The 27,429-nt window shown below is 41.9% G+C and overlaps 1 protein-coding gene across 5 annotated transcripts in view; it reads left to right on the top strand.

Moving 5' to 3' along the window:
* The window catches only part of LOC138489346 (zinc finger protein 391-like), a 116,342-nt gene that overhangs the window by 36,384 nt on the left and 52,529 nt on the right, over positions 1-27,429 (top strand). For 2 of the 5 annotated variants that reach the window (XM_069617060.1, XM_069617061.1), the window contains exons 3-4: positions 12,541-12,633; positions 14,376-14,477. In XM_069617060.1, the coding sequence (XP_069473161.1) occupies positions 12,541-12,633; positions 14,376-14,477 (195 nt within the window). Of the gene's footprint in view, positions 1-5,799; positions 11,815-12,540; positions 12,634-14,375; positions 14,478-27,429 lie in introns of those variants that run through there. The other 3 variants (XM_069617062.1, XM_069617063.1, XM_069617064.1) reach the window with 2 other exon arrangements.

Below are 27,429 nucleotides of genomic sequence, written 5' to 3' on the forward strand. Positions count from 1 at the left end.
CCATGACTTGGGAGCCTATGGAAGCAACTTAGTATCAGCTGGGGGCTTTCAGCTCCTTGCAATGCTGGAGCACTCAGTGGACGTGTTTCTGTCAAGAATGAAGGCTTTTGAGTGCATCCAACGGTTGCATGGCATCTACATTAGTTTCTTGTGCACATTCATTTGACCATTAGGGCTCAAACTCTTTATTTAGAGAACCGCAAGTTCTGAAGCAATTGTGCTTGTGAGGCCAGATGGCATAATGTTCTTACTAGTTTATTTTCTAGGGTGGCCAGTCAGGAGAACCATGCTAGGTGGGGCATCGGGTGAGCTATTTCAGTGGCCTGCTGTTACTCTGCATGCTAGGTGGGAATTGGTGAGCCGTTTCAGTGAAGCACTCAGCTGTTACTCTCCATGCTAGGTGTGGACAGGTGAAGCACTTAGCCGTTACTCTCTACATGGAACAGCCTTGAATATAATTTTCTGTTGGTTTAGGGTGCTGGTTTCTGATGTCTTTGATCCATCGGACCTATAGATGGTGGTAGTCAAGAGTCTACAGGGATAACCAGGATGTTCAAGAGAGATTGGTGGAGAGCAGAACGTTAAGAATGCATCTAAATGGGGGGAGAGATGGATAGAAATAGAAAGTTGCAGTAGCTGAGGAAAAGGTAGGTAGGTTGGATGGATGGCTTTCAAAATGGGTTTGGCTCCTTTGCCTTTGATATGTGTAAAGTATTGAAGACCTTATGATTCATATACAATCTCACCATTTTCTCCACTCCGCTCTTCTTCTCCTCCTAGTTCCCCCTCCAACCTACCTCCCTCAGCATCTCGCCCTGGCCACCTCTGTTGCCCCCTGTGCAATCCATAATGTATAGACTTCTATTACTTTATAGGTAGGTGTGAGCTCTATAAATCACATGCATACATACGAGATAGTCCCATACTCCTGATGTGATATGTGCAGGTGAGTTGAGGAGTGTCACGTAATAGCAGCAATGGGGGGCATAAGGAGCAAACGCCTGAATGTCTCACAGCTGTAGCAAGCAGGCAAAAGAGAAACTTTCTGGAAAAAAGGACAACCCCATCAGGATTGTGCCTGAGAGAGCAGTGAGCATGCCTTGGGACAGGTGGACGGAAGCGAGAAGCAAACTGCAAGGAATCCCCCTGCCACTCCCCATGATTATGATGCCCATCAAACTGCACTGGGTAAAATCTGCAGTGCTTATGTGTTGGATATAATTGGCATTGCTGCCCAGTCTGCTTCTTGTAGGACCAGAGGTGGTTTGGTGTGGATATGGCTGTTCCTCTCTTGTAATAGTGAAGCAAAGCTAAACAAGTATTTAACTTGTGGCCCTGTGTATATCGCATATTGCTAGCAAAGTTGTAAGTATCCCTATCACATGTCATAGCACAGTGAGTAGAGTGCTTGCTTTGTCATCCGTGCAGAGCCTGCTGACGCAGGTTCGTATCCTGGCAGGGCCAAACTCAGCCTTTCACCACACACCTTGGTTAATAATAAGCAGCGCTCAGCTACCTTAGGGTTTGTAGCGCTATATTCTCTTCTCAACCGAAGCAGCAATTTCATCAACTTATATCCGCACTATATATATCTTCAACACCTTCCCAAAATGCGGTGGATGTAGCTGCAGCCAATCTTTTCACTCCTAGGTGTCCCCTTGCAATTCAACAGAGTCGATGTCTGCCTGTGCCTGCCATGTCCACAGGGGCACTGACCTCGAGCACGTATGTCAGAGCACTGGTGGACTTGAGGTTGCAGATGGAAGTGAGCAGCGATGGATTAAAGCGGCATCACTGATGCTTTTCTTTATTTTAGCCCTTTGAGGGGTTACAACATAAGGACTTGTTGGAATGACCTACCTAAGAATATACGGAATACAACAAACCACCTAGCATTCAGGAAACTCCTCAAATCATGGCTCTTCAAAGCATAACCACACCGGAGACGCACTAGAATGCCCAGACATTAAAACAATGACGCAAATAACTCCAACCTCGACCACTCTCAAATTGGACAAACACTCAAACCAAAGAACCAACCACTCGACAGAGCATAAGACATCATGGAAAATAGCCACAAAGGAAGGCTGCAGAGACTGACCACGTACCTAGACCCACACGAAAGCCCAATTTACTCTCCGACTCGCACGTACCGGATGAACATATCCAGACCGGCAGACGCATCTAGATAGACGCTGGCCTGCCTTGCATCTGGATAGGATCGATTGAAGGACAACATGCCCGCACCTAGAAAAACTTGAATGCTAACATGGGCCACACCTAGAGTTGTGAACACCAGCCTCTGTGGCGCTCAGATGGAGTTGTGAATGTTAGCATGCCCACACCTGGACGGGTCTCCAGACACTAGCCTGCGCCGCATCTGGGTGTGAGTGTTGGCATGACCACACCTGGATGGAGTCCTCAGCGTTGGCCTGCGCCGCGTCTGGATGGGAATGTGAGGGCCGGCAAGTGCCACACTCGGACAGAACTGTGAATGTTAGCATGGTAAAGGTCAGGTAACCCACTAACCAATATAAGCTCAAACTCTGCATACTTATCTCACTCAAAAAACTCACACAACCATCTCTCGCACAACAAGCCGCATGCACTTCACAACACTACAACAACACATAATCCGGAACAACAGCACACGCGGACTGACTCCGATCTGATACCCGCACCAAAGCTCAGCACCCGGTGTATACCGAGTTGAAGCTGCCAACAGAACACCACTCCTCTCACTATCCTACTCCCTTCTTCACCTTACTAACCCATCCCACCTTTATCGTTTACAGATCTGCATGGGGACCAATTCCGTTGGTGACGGTGCGCGGTACAAATACCTTTTAACATTTAACAGCAAAGCACTATACGCTAGATACTTATTTTGAGTATAAATTGACTCCCTGAACAGTGTTCATTGTAGTTCATGTCTGCACCAACTGCACATCTGTAGCAATATGGATCAATTAGCATTAGCTCGTGTGAATGCATTACGGTACTTAGCAGGGCTCAGACTCCCCTTTTGTACCACAATCTGTCCTCTGGTGACTCGCGGTTCGGCTTGACCCATTGCAGGACCACTTTGATTTGACAGTTTACACTCTCAGGTGGATACCTAGCAGAGACCTTTCAAATGAGCACCCATGTGGCGCCGGACCACTCTGTATATGGCATTCACTTTGCTTTCAAAATTTCAGTCACTCCTTGGATATTCAATTATATTCACGTCTCACATTACATACGCCTTAAACTCTGTTCTTTGCAGATTTCGTCATACAATGTTGCTGCTTGCAACCTTGGTTCTAACACAGAACGGTCTGCTATCTGTATCCCTAACTCACCGCCTGTGCTGACTTTACTGGAGGGGCTTTGTTGTTGGAGCCAAGGACAGTACCACAGCGGCAATCGCTCCTCCCCGGCCGTTGATGCGGGAAACCCCAGAGACACAATGCACCTTCCTTCAGCGTTTGTTCTCGGTCTTCTGTTTTCTTCCTCTGAAAAGGCAAAGGGCAATTACCTCTTTGCAGCCCTTTTATGGTCTTTCTGTTTTTCTCCTCGTATTAAACTTCCATCTCGGAACTACTGCTTACTCGTGTGTTTTACCTCACTCAGAATGTGCTTTCATGCTCTGCATTTTATCCATGAGGGAAGTGTGGTGGAAATCAGGTGTGTGTAATTATCAGTAATTGCCTGACCCTTGTGTTGGGACATGCAAAGAGAAATGTGAACAGTAGAAGCACACCCTATTGTCAGAGATTTGCAGTACTGGAAAGTGTTTGGCTAATAGGTTACTAATTGCAGAATAGATTTGAGGTCCAGAGGAGAGAGATGCAACCTTGACACCTAGGTTTAACTAAATACAGAAAAGAAACAAGTTCCCAAGCCGGGAACTCGCGTCCCCTGCACACTTTTTAGTTCTGTAGAGACGAATCCTCCACCCAAATTACTTGGTCATTTGATGGCTAGAACGGCTGAAAAAAGTATATCAGGAGGAGGAGCCTAATTGGTGACTATGTTGTGGATAGTGTGTCCATGTCGGATTAGAAAGTAGAAAACCAGTAGCAATTAAGGTAGTCTTACCTTGTGCCTTTTTCCTAAAATATTGTTCAGGGTGCTTCTGTATTCAGACTGCTGTGTAGTCATAATATACTGTAACATTGCCACCATGAGATTATGACAATCTGTTGTCTCGGAATTGATTATTTGTAGAATGTTTCTTTAATCTATGACGTTAGAATATAAAGTTTGATTTGTAAATTCTTATCTTTTGATACTGAATGTAATTACTGTACATAATCCTTTTCTAGAAATTGAATTGCCCCTGAAGAAGTGTGTGATACACTCGAAACGCGTTGGGCCCTCATCGACTACATCATCATGAATAAAATGAAGATTGGTTTTTGTGACCTAATTTGACTGAAAGATCATTATTTCTAAACTGTTTCCTTTCCAAACATATGTGATATAACTATTTACCTGAAATATCGTGAATTTAAAAGATTAATTATTGCTCTGGTATTCCAGACATACGATAGTGTGCAGGGGACGTGAGTTCCCGACTTTGGAACTTGTTTGTCTTTCCTCCCTTGTGTTGGGACATGCCAGGTATACGGCTCAGGTATTAGTCCGTTGTCGCTCACAGTGAGCCGTCTGTGAAAGTGTTTGTTGCGAAAGTGGGTAGAGGGGCTGAGTTCCATAAGGGTATATCGCGTCACATCTCCGGTGACCCACTTCCACTCCCTAAGGACCCCTCATCCAGGTGATCCTCCCGCACTGGGCCACCCCCAGGAACTGGATCCAAAAGCGATGGCCATGCCCTTGCCACCTGGTTGACAGATCCCTGGGTACTGGCGGGTGAGACTGTTAATTCTGTAGACCCACTGTTTTAGGCCTGAGAAAGTAATTGTTAATTTAAATGTGAACGGTTAGACCACCCTAGACTACCAATGCTGTCTTCCTTTTTTTATGGTATACAGTATTTTCACGGGTCGAATATAGGCTCCAACAATGCTCTTAAAATCATTTTTCCGTGGTCATTATTAATTATCTTAATATACAGCCATTCCACATGTTCTTTCCTGAGATGATCTCACTTAAATATTCATCTGCCCAACTGCCTTGTTCAGCCTGATAAAGTAATTTATCCGTAAATATGTACTATTCAGGGGATACTTGAAACCTTGTGCACATATATGGACTGTGCACTTTCCCTAAATAGTATTGGCTCTTGTGCAACTGGGCCACACACTCTCCTTAAGTAGAAGCATTTTTTTTACTTCAACTCTGCTCAATAGTACTAATATTCTTCATGCGTAAAGTTTAATAAAAAAAATGACGATATTGGTCCAGTTAATGGCGGGCAAATAGTTCTCATGCAGTTTAGTTTCATTTTTTTAATTGTTTTTTCTCGTTTAAACGCGATAGTTTGTCAGCATGAGTACTACACTTTTCCACATGTCATCCAACATCTAGGATTAAGTTACACAAATAAATTCAACTAAAATGTGTCCTAAAATCTTTTTGCCTCTCCTAAGGCTTCAGAGTTATCTTCAACTAAAACCTTTCTCTAATTATCTTCATTAGCTGGTGGCATGTTAACCGGTCTTTCTTTTTCCACCCGTAGAGTGTCCTTTTTATTTCCCAATTTCTGCTGCAGACTATCCAAAAAAATGAAAGTGCAAATATCAATTTGTTGCTTTCGCCCTCTTGCATTTTGGCCCACCAATCTTCTACTGATACAGTTGAGCATTTAGCTGTCTCTTGTATAAAGCAACGCATTCTTTGGTCTCTCATCATGGGGCACATTAGCACCAGGTGTTTCGAATCATTACATAGTCTGCATACTTGCTCTTGCTTTTCATTAATATTTTTGTTATGGCTGTTTTCTTTTGTTTCCCAAACATTTAATCTGAATTTGAGGAAACTTGCTCTTCCCTTTTTGCAAGGGAATTTCAACATTTATTTAGGCATTTCATTAAGTTTTTTAGCCTCAACTAGCACGTTCTTCATTCTGTTATGTTGCATCCTTTTGTCATATGTTTCGATCCAATCTTGCTCTAGTAATAATCTTTTTTACTGCATTCGGATTGGTCTTTAGCACAATCACGTCTGTGTTCAATTGCCTTTAAAATACTTTCACAAGATTAGCGCCAGTTTCCCAGCACATCTTCTATTTTTACTGCTCTAGATTGATTCATAATATTAAATTGTACTATATTATCAACCCTAATTACTTTCCCATATAGGGTTAGTGTGTTCCAGAGCACAATTGCATTGATGGATATCAGGTTCATGTCATACCTTATACATGCTGTTGGATAACCTTTGGGGAGTTGAAGAATCCTCTTGCAGATCAGATGTTTGCAGCGTGGCCATACGCATCCAAACAGGGCTTCAGTGCCATAGGTAAGTACAGGGATAATTTTATTTCTATAGCAATGCACCACTGGCAAAAGGAATATTTCTGATATTTTGTGTGCACCCTGTCTGCTTGGGACACCAGTTGTTTACATTTGGCCGCAATCTTTTTTACCATTGGCAGGTCATTAATTCTAGAGTTCATAGTGATTCCCAAGTATTTTGCTTCAGTAACAACTTTCAGGATATTCTTTCCCCGGTCTCCATTGGAATTTTTTGCGTCTTGTTTGCCTGCTGCAACCTTTTAGGTTCTTGAGTATCAAAATTTCAGTTTACTCTCCGTTGATCTGAAGACCGTTTTTTTTCTATATATTTCTCCAAAGCTATGATTTTTCCTCTGCAGACCTCTAGGCGTCGTATCTAAGATTGCTATATCGTCCGCATATGAAATCATATTAATGATTTTCGCTAATCTTCTGTGGGAAAGACTGGACGCTTTCTAGGGCCCCGCCTACATCAGAGATAAAAAAAAAGTAAACAAAGTTTCACCCAAGGGGCAGCCCTGCTTAACCCCACATGTTGTTTTTATAGGCGCTGTTAAATGACCAGTCGGGTCCAAGCGTATTTGAATTGATGTTTCTGAGTATAGTTCTATAATCGCTGTAATAAGACTTGTCGGACAGCCCTTTGGAGCCATTTTTGCCCATAGCAGCTCTCAATCGACTCCATCGAATGCATGAGCTAAATCGAAGAAAGCTATGCAAACGGGCATCTTCTTCCTGATTGCTTCCATTTTCAGAATGTTTAAGATTAACAAGTTTAGACTACAGCCAACACCCTTGAGGAAGCCTGTTTGTTTCACATCCGCCACTCCAGCTTCTTTGATCCAGCTTGTTAGCTGAGTCAAGAGTTGGGTGGCAAAGATGTTTCCCAATACGTCTGATAGTGCAATAGGTCTGTAGTTTGTCGGGGCCAATCTTGATTCTTTTTTGAAAATGTGTACCATTACATCCTTTTTCCAAGTACTCGGTATTCTTCGTTCTAATATGATAATTTCCGAAAGTTTGTGGCAAGTCAGCCCATTCCTCTGGGTTCTTTAACATAAAATTTGTCAAGACCATCCGGTCACGGTGCTCGCGATGCCCTCAAGTTCTTAATGTTGTCACATATCTCTTCTCGTGATAATTCTATCCCATGGTGTTCTTTCAAGGTCTTCATTAAATCTAAAAAATAAATTGTTTGCTGAATAGTTCACTATAATGGTTTATCCATTTTTCTTCGCTAATTACGTTACATAAACTAGCGTTCTGAGGATTTTCATTTATTGTTGCCCAGAAGTCTCTAGAGTTTCTTTGTGCAAGACAGAGCAGCATGTGCTCAGCATCATTTTGTTCCTTTGTGGATTTATACCACTTTAACCACTTTAACCTTTCCTTTTCTCTTGCCCTGTTCTTGCAAATTCAGGGATTACTTGTCTAGATCTCTGAGAGCCTTCCTTACTTCTCTTTTCCTAGCAACCACCTTACTAGCATAGACATGTCTCGTTGGCATGGCCCTTGAATTTTTGTAAGGCTGAGTTTTGTAAATTTGCAAAAGGTTTTGATATTCTATATTCCATACACCATGTGGGGAAGCTTGATCACCCAGTGCTGCAGTCAGATTGTCTATTTTGGAACAGTTCAAGCGCAATCGATTCCTGCCAGGCTCCACAGTGATTATTTGCTTCCACATATCTTTTCGAAACAGATTTTTACTAAATTATGATCGCTTTGATCATTTTTATTGACCTTAATTTTCAAGATCTTATTAGTCATGTTTTTCGAGGTCTCAAAGTTGTCCAGTATAGAGCTTTCTATTCCTCTTTCCCATGTAATGCCAGGAGGTGTATCACCTGCCATGTTTCCATTCAGAATGTCCATACTTCTGACATCCAATTCCTCGAACACAATTTTTCAGAATTCATCTTCGTCTCTTGTTTTGCTTTTTGGTTTGTAAAGATGAAATCCATGTTAAAATCTCCACATTAATGCATCACCTTTGCTGCCTCTTATCTTGTCAGATTCATGACTTGATCTATGAAATCCATGGTCCCTGCAGCTTTGTGTTGCCAATATATATTTATTTATGATGTACAATTTCAAGGGAGCTCTTACTTCTAATTCATTCTTTACGACTGTAGTCAGTTGAATATATGCTGATATATTGGTAGCACACCCGATTCTAAAGTCGCTATTTTGTTTAACCATCATGATCAGGCCTGACATTGGACATCCTTTCACTTGCAATATGGCTGGATTGAAGGCTAACTCGTAGCCTTCCACCACCGGTGGCGTCCTCAGCCAGGTCTTCTGAAGACATATTATATGTAGAGATTTTAGCAGCTTGTATGATATCTGTATTAAGTGTTGGAAGCCTTGTGTGTTCCATGAGCACATATCAAGGACTTCATTTAGCTTTGGTTTCTCATGTTAACTCTCGTTCCTAGGATTTATCACTCCTGGTAGCCAACTCCAGGCCACTTCTCTTTTCTTCTGTTTTACGTGCTTGAATATCTCCTTTCTTTATCTTATTCTCACACTCTAATGTAAAATGTTTTTCCTGTTTTGTCAGATCTATCGTCTCCTCCAACTCTTCTTCACAGCCTTCGTTTTCCAATTGGCTTATATTGCAATCTTTTCTTTGGCCAATCGCTTCTCTAATGGGCAAACTAGCAGTTTTCTTTATATAATTTCTTTTATGCGTTGGCTTTTCTAATAGCCTTTCCGAGGAGTCTGCTGTTTCGATCTCCTTCACCATGAAGCCTAACTTCCATAAAGCACCAGCATTGTCCATTATCAGATCCCGGACAATTCTTGAGTGGATATGTAGCAAGACTCTATCCAAACTTATTTCTGAGATAAATTCCACCGTCTTAATATCAGTGGTAGGAATCTATTTCATTGCAGGTGCATGATTCAATAGTTATAGCACATTATTTCGATTTAAAGTCAAATTGTCTTCTTCAGGAGTATTCCTTTCCAGTAATACTGGCATTACAATATAATTTTGACAACCTTTCTTTCCAGCTTTTCCCTCATATATAACTCTCATACTGTTGTCAATTTGCCAAGGTTCTTGTTCTTCTTCCCACGACACAGATTTTTTGCCTGTGGTCATTAGGTTCTGAGCCTTCCAGTCAAGCAACTTTTCCATAGTCACAAATTTATGTGAGGTTTTTTTTCCTGGCCTTTATGCCTGTGCCCTTACTTAAAAATGTCTAATTTTAATGAGGGCCATTTTTCTCCTCTTTAATTGTAACAAATTCTTCCCCATCCTGATTCTCTTCCTTGTCTGACTCATTGGCTTGCGATTTTTCTTTTTCAGGTGAGGGATTATGAACGACTTTTTCAAACCTCCACTCCTGGCTGGCAGTTCAGGCTCCTCTTCTGCCTCAGATAGTGATATTGCACTCTCATTTAGATCTCCCACGGGGGCCACTCCCTCCTGTTGAATCTTCCATGGTCACCTTATCTCCACATTTTTCTTCTGGTTTTCTGGCTTCTCTGCTGTGCTGTTACCATCACTAAGAGGATTTTCATCCAAAATTTCTGTCATCTTATCTTAATCTTTGATACTTTTCGGACTCACAGACCTTGTTTGAATCATCACTTTCAATGCCTTAAGATTTCGCAAGAATTTGCACGAATTTCTAGTGTTTGTGTTTCTTGCTTTAGCCATGTTTTTGGGTTTTTTCAGCATTTGAGAGCATTATTAGTGTTTTTTATTTTATTTTTTCCCAGTTACAGGTTTTATTATTTTCTCAGGTATCCTTTTATCTTTTTCAAAGATTGCATAGCTATGTTTGGTCAGCTTTTTATTTGTTTCCTTTTCTGCGGGACCTGCTTTTTTTGGTGAGTCTGGCGCCACATTTTCTTCAGAGCTATGGGGACGAATAACCTCTTCGCTATTGAACTCCTGTAGACGGAGGACCATCAACACCCTTTGGCATCAGTACCTTTGAGGGGTCGAAAGGAAGGCCCCCTGCCGCTTTAGATGTGGAAGGTAGGTAAACCTCCATATAAATCAACCCTTAACCTCCACTGCAGTTCCTGTTGGTCGTCTTCTGGTTTATCCAGTTGAGTCTTATCTAGAACAGACATTGTTCCACTTTTTGTTTCCGAATTCCATCTTTACTGGCAGCTGCAATGCCCGGTCTCATTGTTCTCTTCTTGCCATAAGGCACTGTTGCATGGCATTGCTGCACTTCTGTGTGTTGTAGGCCTAATCTCTTGACTATATGACGCAACGATAGCCAATCTCTTCACCTGCCCTCCATGGACCTTGGCATTCTGAATGCTCGCTGGGGGAAAGCAAGAATAACATCTAATTAAATTAACAAACAGGAAGCTCCAAGATGCGCCCAAATGTTCTAGCTAACAGAATCTGTATTCTATAACGGGGCCTAATCCAAAATGGCAACACAGCCGATAGCCCTTATGTTACTGAACATCAAAATCTATCCTACTAAATGCTTATACTATGTGACACTCCAGTCACCCTTTTACCAACCAGCAAAAGCTTTCCCTAATACAATAGCAACATTTTGTATGTTCTCCTAAATGCAATAAAAACACAATTTGACTCACTAATCGTTGGATACAAAAAGACCTTAAAATATCCTGGGCCTAAACTCTAAATATATTGAGCAATATTGTTGCTGCCCCTCTTTTCGTCGTATAATGCTCTTTAAAGAGTGTTAAATCTGGCTACAAATATGTGGGCAAAAATGCTAAACTAAATGATAAACACTACTGACACTAAATTACTGGCTCTCCTTGCTAATAGAATCTGAACCTCCTTCCACAGTTGGGACGTTGCACTTGCATCCCAACATGGATGATATCCAGTACCCGGGGGCACCTTAAATGTCTTGCTCATCACATTTTTATTTTGGTCCCGCTTCTTCTATTGGAAAATGCTGTAATAATGTTTGGAAGCCCCCGCATGCCAGCTCTATCCTAGACACATTATCCTTGGGATCGCCAATAGGAAAGGCGATAGACTAACCAGAGGCAAAGCTAAGATGACATTGTAAGTAGTACACCCGACTCATTCTGGCTGTCCGTACCAGTTAAGCTACCATGGTGCCATGATCAGATTGGCATTTTGGGTGTTAGCAATCAATACCAATGCTGGAACAATTCTGACTAGAGACTTGCGTGACCCTTGGGTATGGAAGTTGTTTCAGGAATTGAATCTATTCCAAGAGGGCTGCCATGTAGACTTTTCCCTTCTTTCAAACAACTGTTACATGTTCTTGGAGCATTTTAGGAGGTGTGCCACAGTGCATCAAGCATCTGAGGTTGCTGCCGGACTCATCGCTTGACTGCTTGTTTGCTAGTCTTTGAAGCTCAAGTCCGCTATAGTCTGCAGTTTTGGGAATGTATGCTTCTCGCCAAGTGGAAGTCTGTGCAGGTAAGCTTTCTACCTACTTCCTTTCTACCACAGGTTCAGTAGGTTGCAGCAAGGACATTTCTTTCCTCGAAGGATAAAGTGAGGCCAGCGAGTGGCATTCATTACACCTCCTGAGATATCTCGAGAGGGTATTGGACACCTTGCAGAAATCTCTGTGCAATTCATCATCATAGGTATATATACTAGTAAAATAGCCTCTAGGGTTAATGTGCCCACTGCCGTGTCCTGTGACTAGCCTGAAGCTTAGATTCCGTTGGCAGTAATATCTCAGTGGGTCATTATCTAGACAGTCTCTATAGCCCCATCTCTCCCATGCTGCGGCTAACCTCTCTGCATGGCCTTTTCCTTCAGCCTGCCCTTGTTGCTCCACTCAGCTACAGTACTGCCCTCTTTCTACCCACCTTGCAGTTGCCCACTTCAGACCAAGCTCAAGCTTCCTATGGTGTGCCCTCCCTGGCCCTCTGCCAACAGCTGCAAGGGCCTTGCTGTCACTTCTCTTAGCAGCAGGGTCACCCTCGGCAGCAACAGTGTCCCTTTTCCAGCAGCGGAAGAGTTTATAGGAAGATTATTTTCCCTCATAATCGGGTCCATAAGATACTTTGTAAATGAACTCACTTCTGTCTGCAGCAAACCCCACATGATAAATCAAACTATTGTCTTAATTATAGAGGGGCAAGTAGAAGAATTAATAACCAGTGTGTTTGCTTTCTTTCTTTTATTTTCCAGGTCCACTTATTGTCAAGACTGTCTTTTCATTAAGAACCAAAGAAAAGCAAGAGCTGCGTCTCGCAGACAGTCACGAGGCGGAGAGAATTCAAGGTATGCATTGTTGGCTAGCTGTGAATGGACAGTGCAATGAATGCGTATCTCCCAAAACGAAGACCTGTTAGTGGGGACATCTTTCCACCCTGCATCATCATCATCATCATCTCCAACCACCCTAAAGGGAGAGAATGGAAAGGGGAATATGGGCGATGTATGAGAGGCATGGTATCACAAGTATGACACTGACACAAAAGGTGCATTTTGTAAAGCTTTTAATGACTTCTCTGGGTTTGGAAAAGTGATACTTTGCCCTATAGCTAAGATGGTAGTCTCTACCATCAAATAATAAAGAAAAAACAGTCCTAGTCTGTCGAATCAAAATGGCATATACTACAAAACCTAATGCCTGCCCTACCTCTTACACAAAAAGTCTGTAAAGGGGAATATGTATGCAAAGAAAATCTGTGGAAAAATACGAAGAATCAAAGTGGCTGAGTCAGCTCTTCTCCCCACGTTGGACAGCACAGACAAAGGCGGTCCCCTTAGACAGGATGACACACTCTGCCTCCAGTTTCTCAAAACAAAGCAGTTTATGTCCTTCCACGGGGAGTAGATTATGAGAATGCGGTACCTTGTGTGAGACTGCACCAGCCTTTTCCTCTTGGCAATAGTTAACCCAACCATAGGTATAAGCATGTACTACACACGTTGGTAGAGTGACTGAGCAGCCAGGCTTATCTCAAGAGGGGCCAATGTGAGCTGTAGGGTTATTACACAGATTCACAGTGACAAGTATCCAAATGAACACTTACACTGAAGGTATCTTGATTAAACAATTATTTTATAAATTTAACAGTCAGTTGAATAAGCCTTTTTTAGAAGGCAGCAAAATATGTAACACAATAATATACTTCAAAACTACACACTCCCATTTGGGATGGCACACAGACACTTCCTACACCCTGAGGTGACTTAAATAACTAGGACACTGATATATCGCTGGCACATTTATAGCAATACTGAGATTAGTGTCAAAAGGAAAAGATGAGGGAATAAAACAATGGTTAACAAATCTTCTTCAGCCGGTAAGTGCTTTTTTAACCCTCCAATGCAAAGTACATTTTCATAAAGTCCTTAAAAGCCTTTGGATTAATCAGTCTCATCTCCTCTGCATTAATGCAAATACATGGTGCCTCTTTTCCAGCCTTTCTATATTTACTTATTATTCTGAGGGCTACTTCACCTGGACCTTTGCTCTATTGGCTTCTCTTTTTACTGTTGATTTAATGTAATTTCTCTTTTTATCATTGGCCTTTATGCCACAGTCGCCACACACCCTGGCCCTGCACTCTGTGTTATTGCATGTTCAAAAAGAAAGTACAGACCAGGAGACCATAGGAAACAGAAGAAAAAGAAGGCAAAAGGGACTGTGCAGGGTAAGTGGGGAGGGTCAGAGAAGTAGCAAGAGAGACTGGGGCGGCGAGATGAGGGAACCTGCAGACTTCCTAGGAGAGAGTGAAATGGGGTGGTTCTCTAGGGACAGTGACATACCTTATTTTTCTGTCTAGCCCCAAGGTTGAAACGACAACTTTTAATTTTCAGTATAATAGGGGCACATATATTGGTCTGCAGTGCAGTCTTAGCATTTTGCCAACACAATATCATTGGCGATTCAGTCAGAATGACAGCTGTTAAAACACCAAAAGGTAGTTGACTGAGAGCTGAAATGCTGTATGGTCTCTAATCTGAGAAATGTATTCATTTGCTGAGGGTGGATATTTTTCTTTATTCAACAGATGACCTAGTTTCTGATCCCGAAGACCTCTTTAGCGTAAAGCGAGAGGACCCCCTACCCATCATCCACCCTCTGGACACAGAAGCAGGCATCTCCGGGGAAGGTATGGGATCTGTGCTATTGAAACTCGGAATATGCCACTAGTCCCCCCTGCTCTCCCTTGTCTTTGCCTATCAACTGCCCACGCAAGATTTTGCATAAGAAATATTGCACATAAACCGTGCAGTTGAAACACTGCAAACTAGAAAGTCAATGCGTTGTCTTCTATTACCAGTGGTTCTCTGACCTGTTAACTCACGGGAAGGGATTGCAATACTTTGATCTCAAACTTTGATGCACTTATTTCTGTACATTTTTGTTTTTTTAATACAATTGTATTGTTTCATTCAGTAATTGTAATTGGTTATTTATAACGCTCTTAATACCTAGAGGCTTCTAATCGCTGACCTGGGGATTGAACCTGTGTTGCTCCACGTCATCTTGCTTCCAAGGCGAGCACGTTGCTCCTGAGCTATCCTCCAAAGACAAGTTCAGCACACCTAAACGTACACTAAACCGCATGCCCCATAACCCTCTGCTGGATACAGCCACCCCCCCCCTCCCCCCCTTTCATCAGTCATCAGTCATCAGTCTCATCTTAATTCACTTTTGCCTCTCAATCATGTCCAGCTATCCAACGGTTTAGTCTCTGAAAGCTGTCTCAGTCCAGTCCTATCAATTTTCCCCATATCGTTTGGTGTTTTGTCAGACCCCATTATTGCACATAGATGCAAATTTACAATACATAACTCCATTTATATAAAATTATTAAATAACTCCATTTGTACAAAAACATTCTAAAAAGTTATAGTTAAAATCTGTTAATAGCGACAATTTTCAATTCGCACCATTACCAATAGACTCATAAAACTTAAAAAGAGTAAAAACGTAAGCCCAAAACTAATAATTACCATCTAATCTCATTGGATTTTACTTGAGCCATACTCTACACACCTATAAATTACATTAATTTGATCTAATTAATTGCATGTAATCTCTTCACTGCTATTGTTAAAGAAACTTCATTTCCTGTGAGTATTCTATTCCAAAAATACTCTGTATCCACCCAATCTGAAGAATACACATACTTTGCAAATAACCTGGAACTAATTACACCCAAATCAGTGCAGACTACCATCAAGTGTTTCCTTCTTGCCCACAGACTTCCAGAAACAATTCCTCCAAACATTCTGATCAGAACAATTTCTTCTTAGTTGCCATTGGGTTAACTAGCACGTTTTCGAGTCGATCTGTTCCAATAACAAGTTGCAATCGTTTTTAAAATGGGAAAGGGGACCCCTTGTGTCTTTATTCAGAATTTTTTTTAAATCCTCATAGGGGTTCCTTTCCCGAATTAATATTTCTGTACAGTTGTCATTTCTTCCAACTATACCATATTTTTAGGGAAACCAGTACCAGTTTGTATCTTACAACACTGATTGGGATACTAATTGGAAGTGTTTTCTTTGTTAAAATACTCCTAAAAAATGGGAGATCCCTTCAATGCAGTGTTACCTAGGCCTTTTGGTCCAGGTGCTCTGCCCGGTTGACCTATATAGCCGCTCTTACAGCGCACAACAATGTTCCATTACTTCCCTCCATATTGAAATACACGGGTACCCAACCCCCTCCACCCTTTCCCCCCTACTCCTTGGCTTATACGTCTCTTTTAGCCACCATCAATGCCGTTGAGAGCAACTTATTATCTCATGTTGTAATGTCACACTTGGCCCATTTGTGTGGTAAAGCCAATCTCTTGCACCTTTGGTTTGGGGATCCAATTGCCCTTGACACAGTGGCTAGAACTTTTGTAAGATTTGTTTCTTCAGGCAGTCCTAAATCGTATGTAGGAATATCCATAGTTCTGTTTTGAAATTAAGACATTTTGGCTCTCCCCATGCGGTGTAGTCTATTCTATGCAGCATCTTGTACTGCACTAAGTGCAGCTTACTGGATATGTTCGCTTCTCTCGTTGCCAGCTGGGCCTCTATCCAATCTTCCTACTCCACAGTGCCCAGATCTGCCTCCCATTTACCTTTCAGCTTGGTCAGTGGCGGGGAGTTGAAGTTATTTATGACTTGATAAAGTATGGGGATTGCTTTCTGGTTGAATTCTTCTAAGAGTAGCGATTGTTCGGGGATGCTTCTCTACATTGGTATGATCTTCTTATCATGAAGTTTACTGCCATTCGAGATGCATTCATAGATTATACTGGAAGTGTGTCTGCTGGCAACGAAAGCTGATGTTCCGAGGTGTGGTTACAGGCGGTTGCCAGTTTCGAACTACACAGATGCTGTGCTCCTGGCAACAATTCCAAAATCACTTCAAGTACTGGCAATGTCAGCTATAGGTCTTAAGTTCAACCACAATACATGCTTTACCATGTGTTTGACAGGACAATAAAGGATTCATGTGAAAGTCTGCTTGGATGGGCATTGACTCTAGCACTGTGACCACTTTGACTACTTGGGTCTCAGATTTAATAACAAATTTACATGCAGCACACAAGTAGGCAAAATCAGCTTTAAGGCTGCAACAGGTCTCCGGTGGTATCTTCAGATTTGCTAAAAATATACAGCATCATTCGGTCAATCATATGCTGTCTGTATATAGAGGAAAAGCAGTTCCAGCAGGGATGCATGGGAGCAAGATCTGGGGATATGGGAATGTGGACAGTCTACAGACAGCTGAGAAGCAATTTCTAACCTGTTACTGTCGGTTCCTCAGTCAACCACGGTTTATATGACCCACTTTGAGATGGATTCAATTTACACTCCAGACCAATCTTCTTCTGGTATGCCCTATGGACAGAAGATGGACAGAGGATGGACAGAACCTGATCAACCTGTTGGAGTAAAGTTGGATGGCTTGCTTTCATTCGATCTTATTTGCATAAGCTGGGCATGGGAGCCTGTTTCGAAGATACTTAGTTGCTGTCCAAACAGACTTATGAAAATCCCTAGCGTGGTAGCATGGTGGGTGTGTGGGGTCAGCATTTGTGTCCAAGTGTGGAGCCTCATGGCAGGAGTCTGGGTTTTCTGATCTGTGTTGTCCTCTCCCTTTTCATAGTTCAGCTGCGACCACGATCATGTTTCACCGGCTGAAGAAGTGTTTTCACTCGATATCTGAAGCTGGCCACCTATGACTAACACGACTTAATGCTTGAAGTCTGGGTCTGCGATTTTGTTACCCTGCAGCAGTCTTTACGGAGCACACCTATTATGACACCTGTTTTGTTCAAGCTCCCAAGCCATATTTCAGGATGTCTCCTATAGAGTGGAAAGTGTCTGTGAAATGTTTGAGCAAAGAAGTCGCTTACACAGGAATGCATTTTGTAGGCCAAATCGAACTTCAGCGGCAGCCTGAATGGTGGAGTTGGTCTATCGACTCTCTGATGAAAAGCACAGTGGGGGGTCTAAATAAGGATTTGTTGAGCAGGAGCTAAAAGCTCATCCTGGCATCACCCAGTATGCAGAGGTTACTGCTGAGGAACAAGGAGTTGGGACCCAGCAAATTACAAATCTAGCTTCCACTTGAGAGGCACACTATATAATCTTTTGGGCAGTATATGTGACCAATACAATTTAAATGGCATCTAGAAGTCCTAATGTTCTTTTATATGCATTCAGAAAGAGAGAGATAACGTAATTGTTAGGGAGAATTCTCAGAAATGTGCCAATTCCCTTCTACCTTCGAGACCCCCAGCTTTTTTGCTGGACTTTAGGACTTTTGATCTCTCATGTAATTTTAATGTGATTTAATTTGTGTTCTTTTTAAATTTGGAGTCTGACAAACTCCATATGCATCATCTTTACATTGTGTCACACAGCACTTTCAGTGCAGTGGCACAGGGAAGTCTTAGATTTCCCAAAGGTTTAAATACCTTCTCTTGGTGAAAAAACTACTGTTTCCAAGAGCAGTGAAGTGAAATTGACTTTACTTACATTTTGTGACTTTCTAGACCCAGCGCACACTATCTTACCATACGGTGCTGGAGGGGTTACTTAGTATCCCCTTTGTCTAGTTTCTCATGTAACATTGTTACCTTTCCTACAATTAAAGGCTGATGGCAGTGGTTTACTTTTTACTAGTATTGTGTGTTTTTACCGCAGACTACGTTCGCGCATTATCAAAATGACCCTGTTCGTAATTTTTTTCACCATTTCTTGTCGGGAAGGTTCTTCTTGAGATTTACTCTGCGGGCAAACCAGTTTTGTTCTCTTTGTTTGTATTGTCTATTCGGCCGGATTCACAAGTGAAGCCCACCTCTGGCTCCAGGGTGTCTGGCAGGGGCAGGAAGTGAGGGAGGTGTCTGAAACTCCCTGTGCTTAATCCTCTTGGTTACAGGAATGCACCGAAAGGTCATTGGCCGGGTGGCTGTCCAGCAAGGACAGCCACACCTGCTGTGTGATTGACAGCTAGGCTGGAATGAATGGGAGAAACCAGCATAAAAGGCAAGCCTTTTTGGCTTGAAAGGCAGAGTCCACCACTGGACGAAAGAATCCAAAGAATAACTTGGAAGAGACGCCTGATGCAACTCCTGGACCGTTGGTTTGCCCGTGCTGCTGTGTTGAAGCTCCGAATTTGCCTCGACTAGAGAAGCCCTGCAAGGACGACTTCTCCCTTTTGAGTTTGTGGGACCAATCAACTCCAAAGTAAGCCCGTCTGGACATCCTCTCGAAGCTAGTTGCATTTCCACTGCAGTTGCTGCTGGAACCGAAGAGCCAGGGAGAAAAACACCAGATTGTGTGCGTTGCTTTTAAGTCAGACACGAGAGCTAGGAAGATTCTGATGCAGGACTGACCAAGCCTGAGCCACCTCAACAGAGTGCTGGACCCTTGAAGCAAGGAAAGTCTGAAGTGGTATCCGAGAACTGCGGTGTTACTTTTTGCTGTCAGACGCGAAGAGCTGAAACACTGAAGAACCACTGAACTGAAGTTTGCCCATTGCTGCCGCTGACCTTCCCATTGCAGAGCAGGAGTCCCCAGACGTCCCCATGACTGAGGCTCACAAACAGGATCTGCAGAGCTGCACAGGAACGGAAGCCAGCTGGAACCATTTCTTCTAACCAGAGGTACTGTGATGTCTAAGAACTTGCCTCTTGTGTAGCCTTGCTCTCAGTTGAGACCTGTCTTCGTCACCTTACAGAGTTGCTAAAGCTTTGCCCCTCACAGGCCTCTCAGCTTGTGGCCCTTCAAGTGTTCTGTTTTCTACAAACATTGTGCAAGACTTTTTCATACCTGCAAAGAAGATCTTTAGCTCCCCATGACATTAGCATGGGCTGTCCTGGCACCCTGAGAGACTCCTCTCTACCTCTGACTTTGTGCTTTGGAAGGTGTACTTGCCTGTTTACAAGTTATTTGTTAACCTTATTTTATTCCTCTAGTCGATCTTTATCACCTAACTCAGTATTGCTCTAAATGTACCAGTGATAAATCAATGTCCACAGTGTCCTAGCTATTTAAGTCACCCGAGGGTGTAGGAAGTGTCCCTGTCATCCCCAATGGGTGTCATCTGATTTAGAGAAATTGAGTGTGTTTTGAAGTATATTTAAGTGTTACATGTTTGGCCCCCTTTTTGAAGAAGGGTTATATAACTGACTGTGAAGAACAAGTTGCTTACCAACTGGTAACGTTCTTTCGACTGGATGTTCCTCCAACGTATTCCATCCAGCTTCAGCTGCTTCAGAAATGATTTTCCCCTCGACAGAGGGCGCCATATGTCTGTCATCGAGTCAAGGTCCCTCTGAGGCCTCCATCGAGGGTGACATCATCGGGTATACAAGTAGCACACGCAGCGCCTGTTGGCCTCAGTTCTGTTTTTTCCTCCTCTTGCTTTGTTTTATGGATAGTGTAGGTCATAATGAGAGCCATGCGAGAGTTGAAGTGACAATAACCCAGAAAATCTACAGAGGGGTAGGATGGGAGGGTGATGAGGAATACGTTGGAGGAACATCCAGTCGAAAGAACGTTACCAGTTGGTGAGTAACTTGTTCTTCGAATGGATTGTGTCCTCCAACGTATTCCTCATCTTAGATAGACTCCCAAAGCAGTGTAGAAAGCTCTCTGGAGGAGGGAGTAGATTTTTGATATTATTATTATATGGCCGAATATAGCACTGCTTTACCGAAAGCAAGCTCTTTAGACTGGGAAGCATCCAGACTATAGAATTTAGAAAAAGTGTGCAGCGATGACCAAGTTGCTGCTTCACAAATAGATTTTATGGGAACACCTCTTTGAAGGGCTGTGGAAGAGGCAATGCCTCTGGTGGAATGGTCCCTTAAGCCTTCTGATGGGTCTTGGCCCGCCAATCTGTAGCATTCTGAAATGCAAAGCACAATCCAACGTGATATGGTTTGTTTTGATACCGATTGACCCAATTTCCTTCCGTGTAGTCAATGAAAAGTTGCTTATCCACACTAAGTTTGGAGAGCCTAGAAATGTAAAAGCTTAGAGCTCTTCTCGGATCCAGTCTATGTAATCTTTCCTCCTTACTAGGATGAGGTGGAGGGTAGAATGCGGGCAGCATAATTTTCTGATTTAAAATGGAAATCAGACGCAACTTTAGGCAAAAATGAGGGTTTAACCCTCAATACCACTCTGTCCCTGTGGAACACAGTATAGGGTGGCCCAGAAGACAGTGCCTGCAATTCGCTCACTCTTCTTGCAGATGTTAAAGCAACCAGGAAAGCTTTTTCAATGTTAACAACCTTAATGGACAATTGTGCAAGGGTTCAAAAGGGGCACACGTTAAAAACATTAAAACCAGGTTAAGGTACCAAACCTGGACTTGGAAAGGGTAAGGAGGGAACACATTACTGAGTCCCTTTTTAAGAATTGTGTTATCAAAGGAATTTAAAATAGTAACATTCTTCTGAAGAGCGCTTGAAAATGGAAAGCGCTGCAAGATAACCTTTAATGGTCCCAACATTTAGGCTACTATGTACCAGGGACAAGAGAAAGGACAAGACTTCCGGGATAGAACATAGAAAATATCAACATTCTTTTCTTCTTTTTTTTTTTTTATTTTTTTTTATTTGTTTTGGCTTAAGCCTTTACAAAAAGAAAAACATTACAAAACAGTTTGCATTAAGTATAAACAGGACCAACTTGTGTTGAAATTTCTTATAGTCCACCAACCCTGCCAAATTTTCTAGTCCTATGAATACCATGTTTAGGTACATTTATCCTTTTGGATCGTTGTGTTAGATTGTCACACCACTTTCTATTAGCACCTGGATTGCTGCAAACGTAAGTGCAGCATTCTTTCCTGAGATAATTCTGTCCCAGAGGAAGTCTGTTGCTATGTCTTCCTCCCTCCGTACCAGATCTCTAAAGAATCTTAATCGCTGTGGCCAGGTGCCTTCGCAATCCATTAGAATATGCTTTAACGTTTGTTTGGCAGGGTTTGAGCAGATTGAGCATAATTTTATTGCCATGTGACCTTGATTACGTTTTACCAGAACAGCCCCACAGTGGACGAGATTCAGTCTCATTCTGAGGAAGACTGAACGCAACTTTCTATTTGGAGATTTCAGTAGATAGCATGAGAGAGATCCTAGTTTCTTATCTACCCTCAAAAATGTGTTTTGATTTGGGTCCTCTTTTACTTTCTCCACTGTTTCAATCCAGTCCCATTCTTCTAGTCTGCATTTTACTTTAAGTGGATTTAGAGCCAGAGTCTCTTCATTTAAATCCAGTTTCTTTAGCATTTCCAACGTTTTCCTTTCCAGTGAAATGAGAATAGCAGATTTTTTCAATAATGCTTCGTGTTTAAGGTCTCCATACAACGTCGAGTCCTTGCTTAATGTTATTTCCCTGAACAGTGAAATGAGCTTCCAGTCGGCCATACAATTTAGAGATTTTAGGCCTAGTTCGAATCTTAGGCTTTTTAAGGTTGCACAATTTGGGAGACCCAGAACTCTTTTCCAGAGGCGACCCTCATAGTTGTCCCAGTTTATGAACCAAAGATCCGGTTTTGCTTCCAGTCCGTATAGAACAACTGGAACCACTTTGGCGAGATAGAGCTTTACCAAGGGCAAAATGGAGAACTTACAAAATTTATAATTTAACTTAATCATCTGTGATGTAAATTGTGTTATTTTAGCTGACACTTCATTTTCTACTTTGTATGTTGCTGGATGGGCATAGATGTTATATCCCAGATATTTTATGGTTTCTACTGTTTTAATCCGTTCTCCTCCCATATTCCAGTTTATATATTTTGCTTTTGACAATGGGTGTTTGAAAATCAAAATGTTCGATTTAGATGGATTAACTGTCAATTTATTTAATCCTACGTATTCATCCAGTTTGTCAAGTAGGTGTTGTAGCCCAATTTGTGTTCTGTCGAGGAGAACTATGTCATCTGCATACGCCAACCAGCAGATTTCCCTCCCATTTAGTATTGGGCTTATCAAAGCAGACGTTTCTAAAAAATGGCCCATATCCGCCAGGAACAAGTTGAAGAACAGAGGCGCCCCCAAACACCCTTGTCTTACACCTCTATTAACTTCAACTAGTCTGGACAGATGACCCATCGCGTCGAGCCGTATTCTTAGATTGGTGTTTTTATGAAGTTCCACTAAAATTGATAGAAGAGATTCTGGCATTCCCCAGTTCCGGAGTTTGTCCCACAGTAGGACTCGTTCAACCTGATCGAAAGCTTTAGATAGATCTATCCAGGCTCCGTACAGCATTTGTTTTTTCCCCCCTCTTTTTTGCTCATTCAAGATGTTTAAAATCAGGCCATTAATAGATGTTGAGTGGCCTTTGCGGAATCCTGTTTGAAAGCGTGATAGAATGTTAGTCTTCGACCCATTTCGAGACATGAGTTAGTAATAGTCTCATGAAGACTTTGCTTTCAATGTCCAGCAATGCTATCGGTCTGTAGTTCATTGGGATACGACGATCCCCAGATTTAAAGAAGGGTATTATAAGGGCCGTTTTCCAGGAAGCTGGAAAGGTTTGTTGCTTTAGTATTTCTTTAAAGAGAGCGGATAGTAATTTTGACCACAATGTTGGTTCACTTTTCAGTGCCTGATAGGTCAAGCCGTTTAGACCCGAGGCTTTTGATGTTGAGGAGTTGGCTATAATTTCCCGTATGTCTTCTTCACAGAAATTGAGTTGCCAATGGGTATCTGGTTTGGGTATAAATTCACGGGTCTCGTCGCTCTTAAATGTCTCTGTCAGGTAGCTCACCCAGCCATCTTCTGAAACTAAGTTACATAATGATTGTGCATGATCCCCTTCAAACTGGTTCATTACTTCCCAGAAGTTCTTGCTATTTTTTTCTCTGAGTGTTTTAAGTATGTGCTTGCCATCTGTTTGCATCCGAAGAGCATTATGAGAGATCGACCATGATTTGTAGTTTGCTTTTTTGGGTTCTTATTTCAGTTTTCATACCCTCCGCTGAAAGTCCTGCCTTTTTGATGACTCTTAACGTTTTCCTGTACTCTCTTTTTCTTCTTTGTATGGATTCGTCAAAGGCATGCAGATGTTTCTGTTTGGCTTCTCCCGCTAAATATTTGGGTGCTAAGGTTGCCCATAGGAAGTTGGTAAATCGGTGTGGATCACAATGTGATTTCCATATGTGATCAGGGATCGTTTTGAGTTTTCCATTTAGATTGGTTCCCCCATCTTTATATTTTACGACTCTAGGTTTTCCTTTCTTCCCCTCAAGCAACTGTAGTTCTCGTTCAGCTTCTGTCATTAAAATATTTTCGAGTGACAACTCCAATCTACTGTGGTCACTGCCAGGCTCCTGTTTTATTTTTAATGTGTATGGCAAGGCATGCAGAGTTTTTGAAACAAGGATATAGTCTAAAGCTGAAGATGAGTTCCCTCTTCTCCAGGTTATGTATGGTTCTTTTACACCCTCCTGTGAACCCACTACCATGTGGAGGTCCCATTGTTCCATAAAATCCTGCCATTGTTTTCCCAGAGTAGTTTTCCTATGGGTTTCTCGGTCTCCTTTTAGGGGATATAGGCAATTCGTGTTGAAGTCTCCAGCTACCACGATCTTACTAGAAACTAGGGTTGTTTTTAATAGTTCGAATAGAGATGCTAAGTTCTCTAGAAAACAGTCTAGTTTCGATGTTGCAGGGTTCCAGTAAATGTTTACAAAGACCCAAGTTGTCGTAGTTTCTTGTGTAGATACTTCGGCTCTGCATGCCTGAATGCCCTGTGGATTTTTCCATAATTCCTTTACATTTTTAAAGACTTGGTTTTTTAGTGCTATTAGTAAGCCTCCTGAGGGGCGGCCCAACGGTTTTTGTACGGCTGACAGACAGTGAACTATATACCCTTCAATGTTTAGCGGATTGACCAACCAGGTTTCTTGTAAAAGAATCGCATCCCCCTGATTGAATAAGTGTGACCTTGTTTCTTTATCTCTGACACTAGAGCCTCTTGTGTTCCAACTAAAGACGTTGACATGGTTCTTTCTAAAGTCGTTGTGTGCCCAGGCCCGACTTCTTCAGAACTTCTGAAAATATGTCTGATAGGAACATGAGGGTGTTTTCTTTTGTTTTGAGGTCTTTTTCTAAATTTCCTTGCTTTGTAAGGATTGCATCATTTTGATATATTGTTTCTTTGTTTGGGCGTGGGAGAAAGCAGTGTTTGGCCATAGTGTTGTTTTTCTTATCATTGCATGAAACTTCCAGTCCATAGGATTCCAACTCAATTGAGTTTCGCAAGACATCCTTTTTTGCGTTTGCTGAGGTCATAATGAGTTCAACCAGGAATGGATCACTTGATAGCGGGAATTTCACGCTTTCGATGTCATTGGATTTAAAAGAGTGGAGGTCTCCTATTTTTTGTATTATATTCAGAATCACTCCCCGATTTAAGGATTTATAGTGGCCGTGGTTTGAGCGCAGTCTCAACCAAATCCTTTCATTGGCATTTCCCACTGATGTATTTTCTGTTGGTTTGTCGCATATTTCGGAGAGTAAATGGATACCTGCAGCATTCTCCTCACAATGCATCTGGGTATCAAGTTTGACGAATTTCCCTTCTCCGTTTTTGGTTTGGTTGTCATTTATTTCAGGTGTGTTTTTCCCCAGCATGTTTGCTGGAGCAGTTACACCTGGAAGGGTTGTGCTTGGGTCCTTGAAAGCCAACGGCTTCTTTGTTAGAAAAATGGGGGCAATTTTCCAATTTTCCTGTTGGTTTATGGCAGTGACATTCCCATAAGGTCTTTTTGCTGCTGACTGCCTTCTTTTCTGTGTCCCATTTGACTACTTTGGCTATATTCTCTTTTTGAGGTTGAGCTTGTTTCCTCTAGATTTATCTGTTTTTTCAGATCCTTTCCGATCTCTGTGCTTTTCTTTTTTAGATTGTTTTTTTGTCCTATCAACTCCTCTGTTTGTAAGCCAATGCTTGCTTTTGTTATTGGAACTATATCGTCCAATTGTTTGTCTTTAGTAAAATTGGCCTTTGTCGGGATGTCAATTTTGACCTTCTGGATTCCTTTTCCTATTTTGGATTTATTTTCTTTTATGCCAATACGAGGGTTTTTAGAGTCGCCCACAATAGTGTCCTGCTCCTCACTAATCCCAACGGATTGTTTTTTTTCTTGGATCTTACCTTTTTCTTTTTCAATTTTGTTTTGCTTCAACCCTTTGTTATGTTTACTTTTGTTTTTAGACTGTAAAGATTTAGAACTCTTTCTCTTTGCCAAACGATTTCTCCTTTTTCTTCTGCCTCTTGATGTTTGTTCCCCTTGCTCTTGCCATTCCTGAGGTTTTTCCGCCTGACTGGCTTTTGGGTTATCAGATTTAGTATCTTTTATATTTTTTCCGGTATCTGCCTCTTCCTCTAGTACTGTAGCTAGTCTTAAGAATTCTTCCATTATTGAATCTGAAAGTGGGGTGTCCTCCAGTGAGTATTCCTGAATTTTTTCTGGGGTTTCTTCTGTTTGAGCTGGGGGCAGTTGTCCCTTTAAGGCTGAAAAAATCTCTTTCAAAAGTGTGTTGTTTTGGTTTTCAATTTGATTTTTTTCTTTCAGTGATTGCTGAATCGAGGAGATGTCGAGTCCTTGTTTTACAATCTCAATATTCAGTGCCTGAATTGGGGTGCTCAGTTTTGTATTCATGGCATTTGCCAGGCCCACTAGAGTAGAGTCACAAAGAGAAATTTCTTTAGTCATTTCTAGCAATGTCCCGTTTTGCGATTGGACCTCTCCTTTTAGCATCTCAAAAACTGAAACCAATGAACTAAGAACAAAGTTCAGTGCTTTCAATGTGTCTGTATTTGGATTCGTTGTTGTTTCTTCGTCATCTTTTCTTTCTAAGTCCCTTTGTTCCAGCATTAGCTGTGCAACAGTTGATGAGGATTGTAGATTTTGTGGGGTTGGGATGAATACATTATCTTCCTCAGGTGAGGTACATATTTCTTTTTCCAGATGTGCTGCAACAATATGTATTTCTGTACTAGAGGTCGGGGATTGGGAGTGTCTTGGGTCTTCCCAGAGAATAAAAGATTCGCCTTCGATGTCACTGTGGCTTTTATGTCGTTTATTCCCGAAGTGGTTTTCTATTTTACTTTGTATTTTTCTTGTTGAAATAGTGTATTCTAACCCTTTTTTCCAGTTATTCATTATAGCGATATTTGGATTTTTCTTTGTCTGACTTTTTGTTGGAGTACTATGTTTTTCACCAGCATGTACCAGAGCTTGAGTTTTTTTGTCCATTCATCAGATTAGCGTTCTCCTGAGCGAGTTGAGCAGTTGGTATGATCATTTCACTGCTTTGGTTTAAATACGATCCATTCCCTGCCCCTTCCATGTCTTTAGTGCTGCGAAGTTTCATCAAGTTTGGTTTAATCAACAATCTGTGATGTCTACACCGTTTGTTGGTAGAAAGTTGGTAGAAAGTGATAAGCGATGTGTCTACAAATTAAAATAAGTCTGGGGGTAGTTAGTCACTTTGCCTCAGAAGTGCTTACTACCGAGGATGAGGATGTGGTGCTAGGTAGTCGCTTTAGATATTTCAGGTCTGAGGGAAAAAGGCTTTT

Source organism: Ambystoma mexicanum, chromosome 9, assembly GCF_040938575.1.
Source record: "Ambystoma mexicanum isolate Mex_15411 chromosome 9, UKY_AmexF1_1, whole genome shotgun sequence".
Classification (NCBI taxonomy): Eukaryota; Metazoa; Chordata; class Amphibia; order Caudata; family Ambystomatidae; genus Ambystoma; species Ambystoma mexicanum.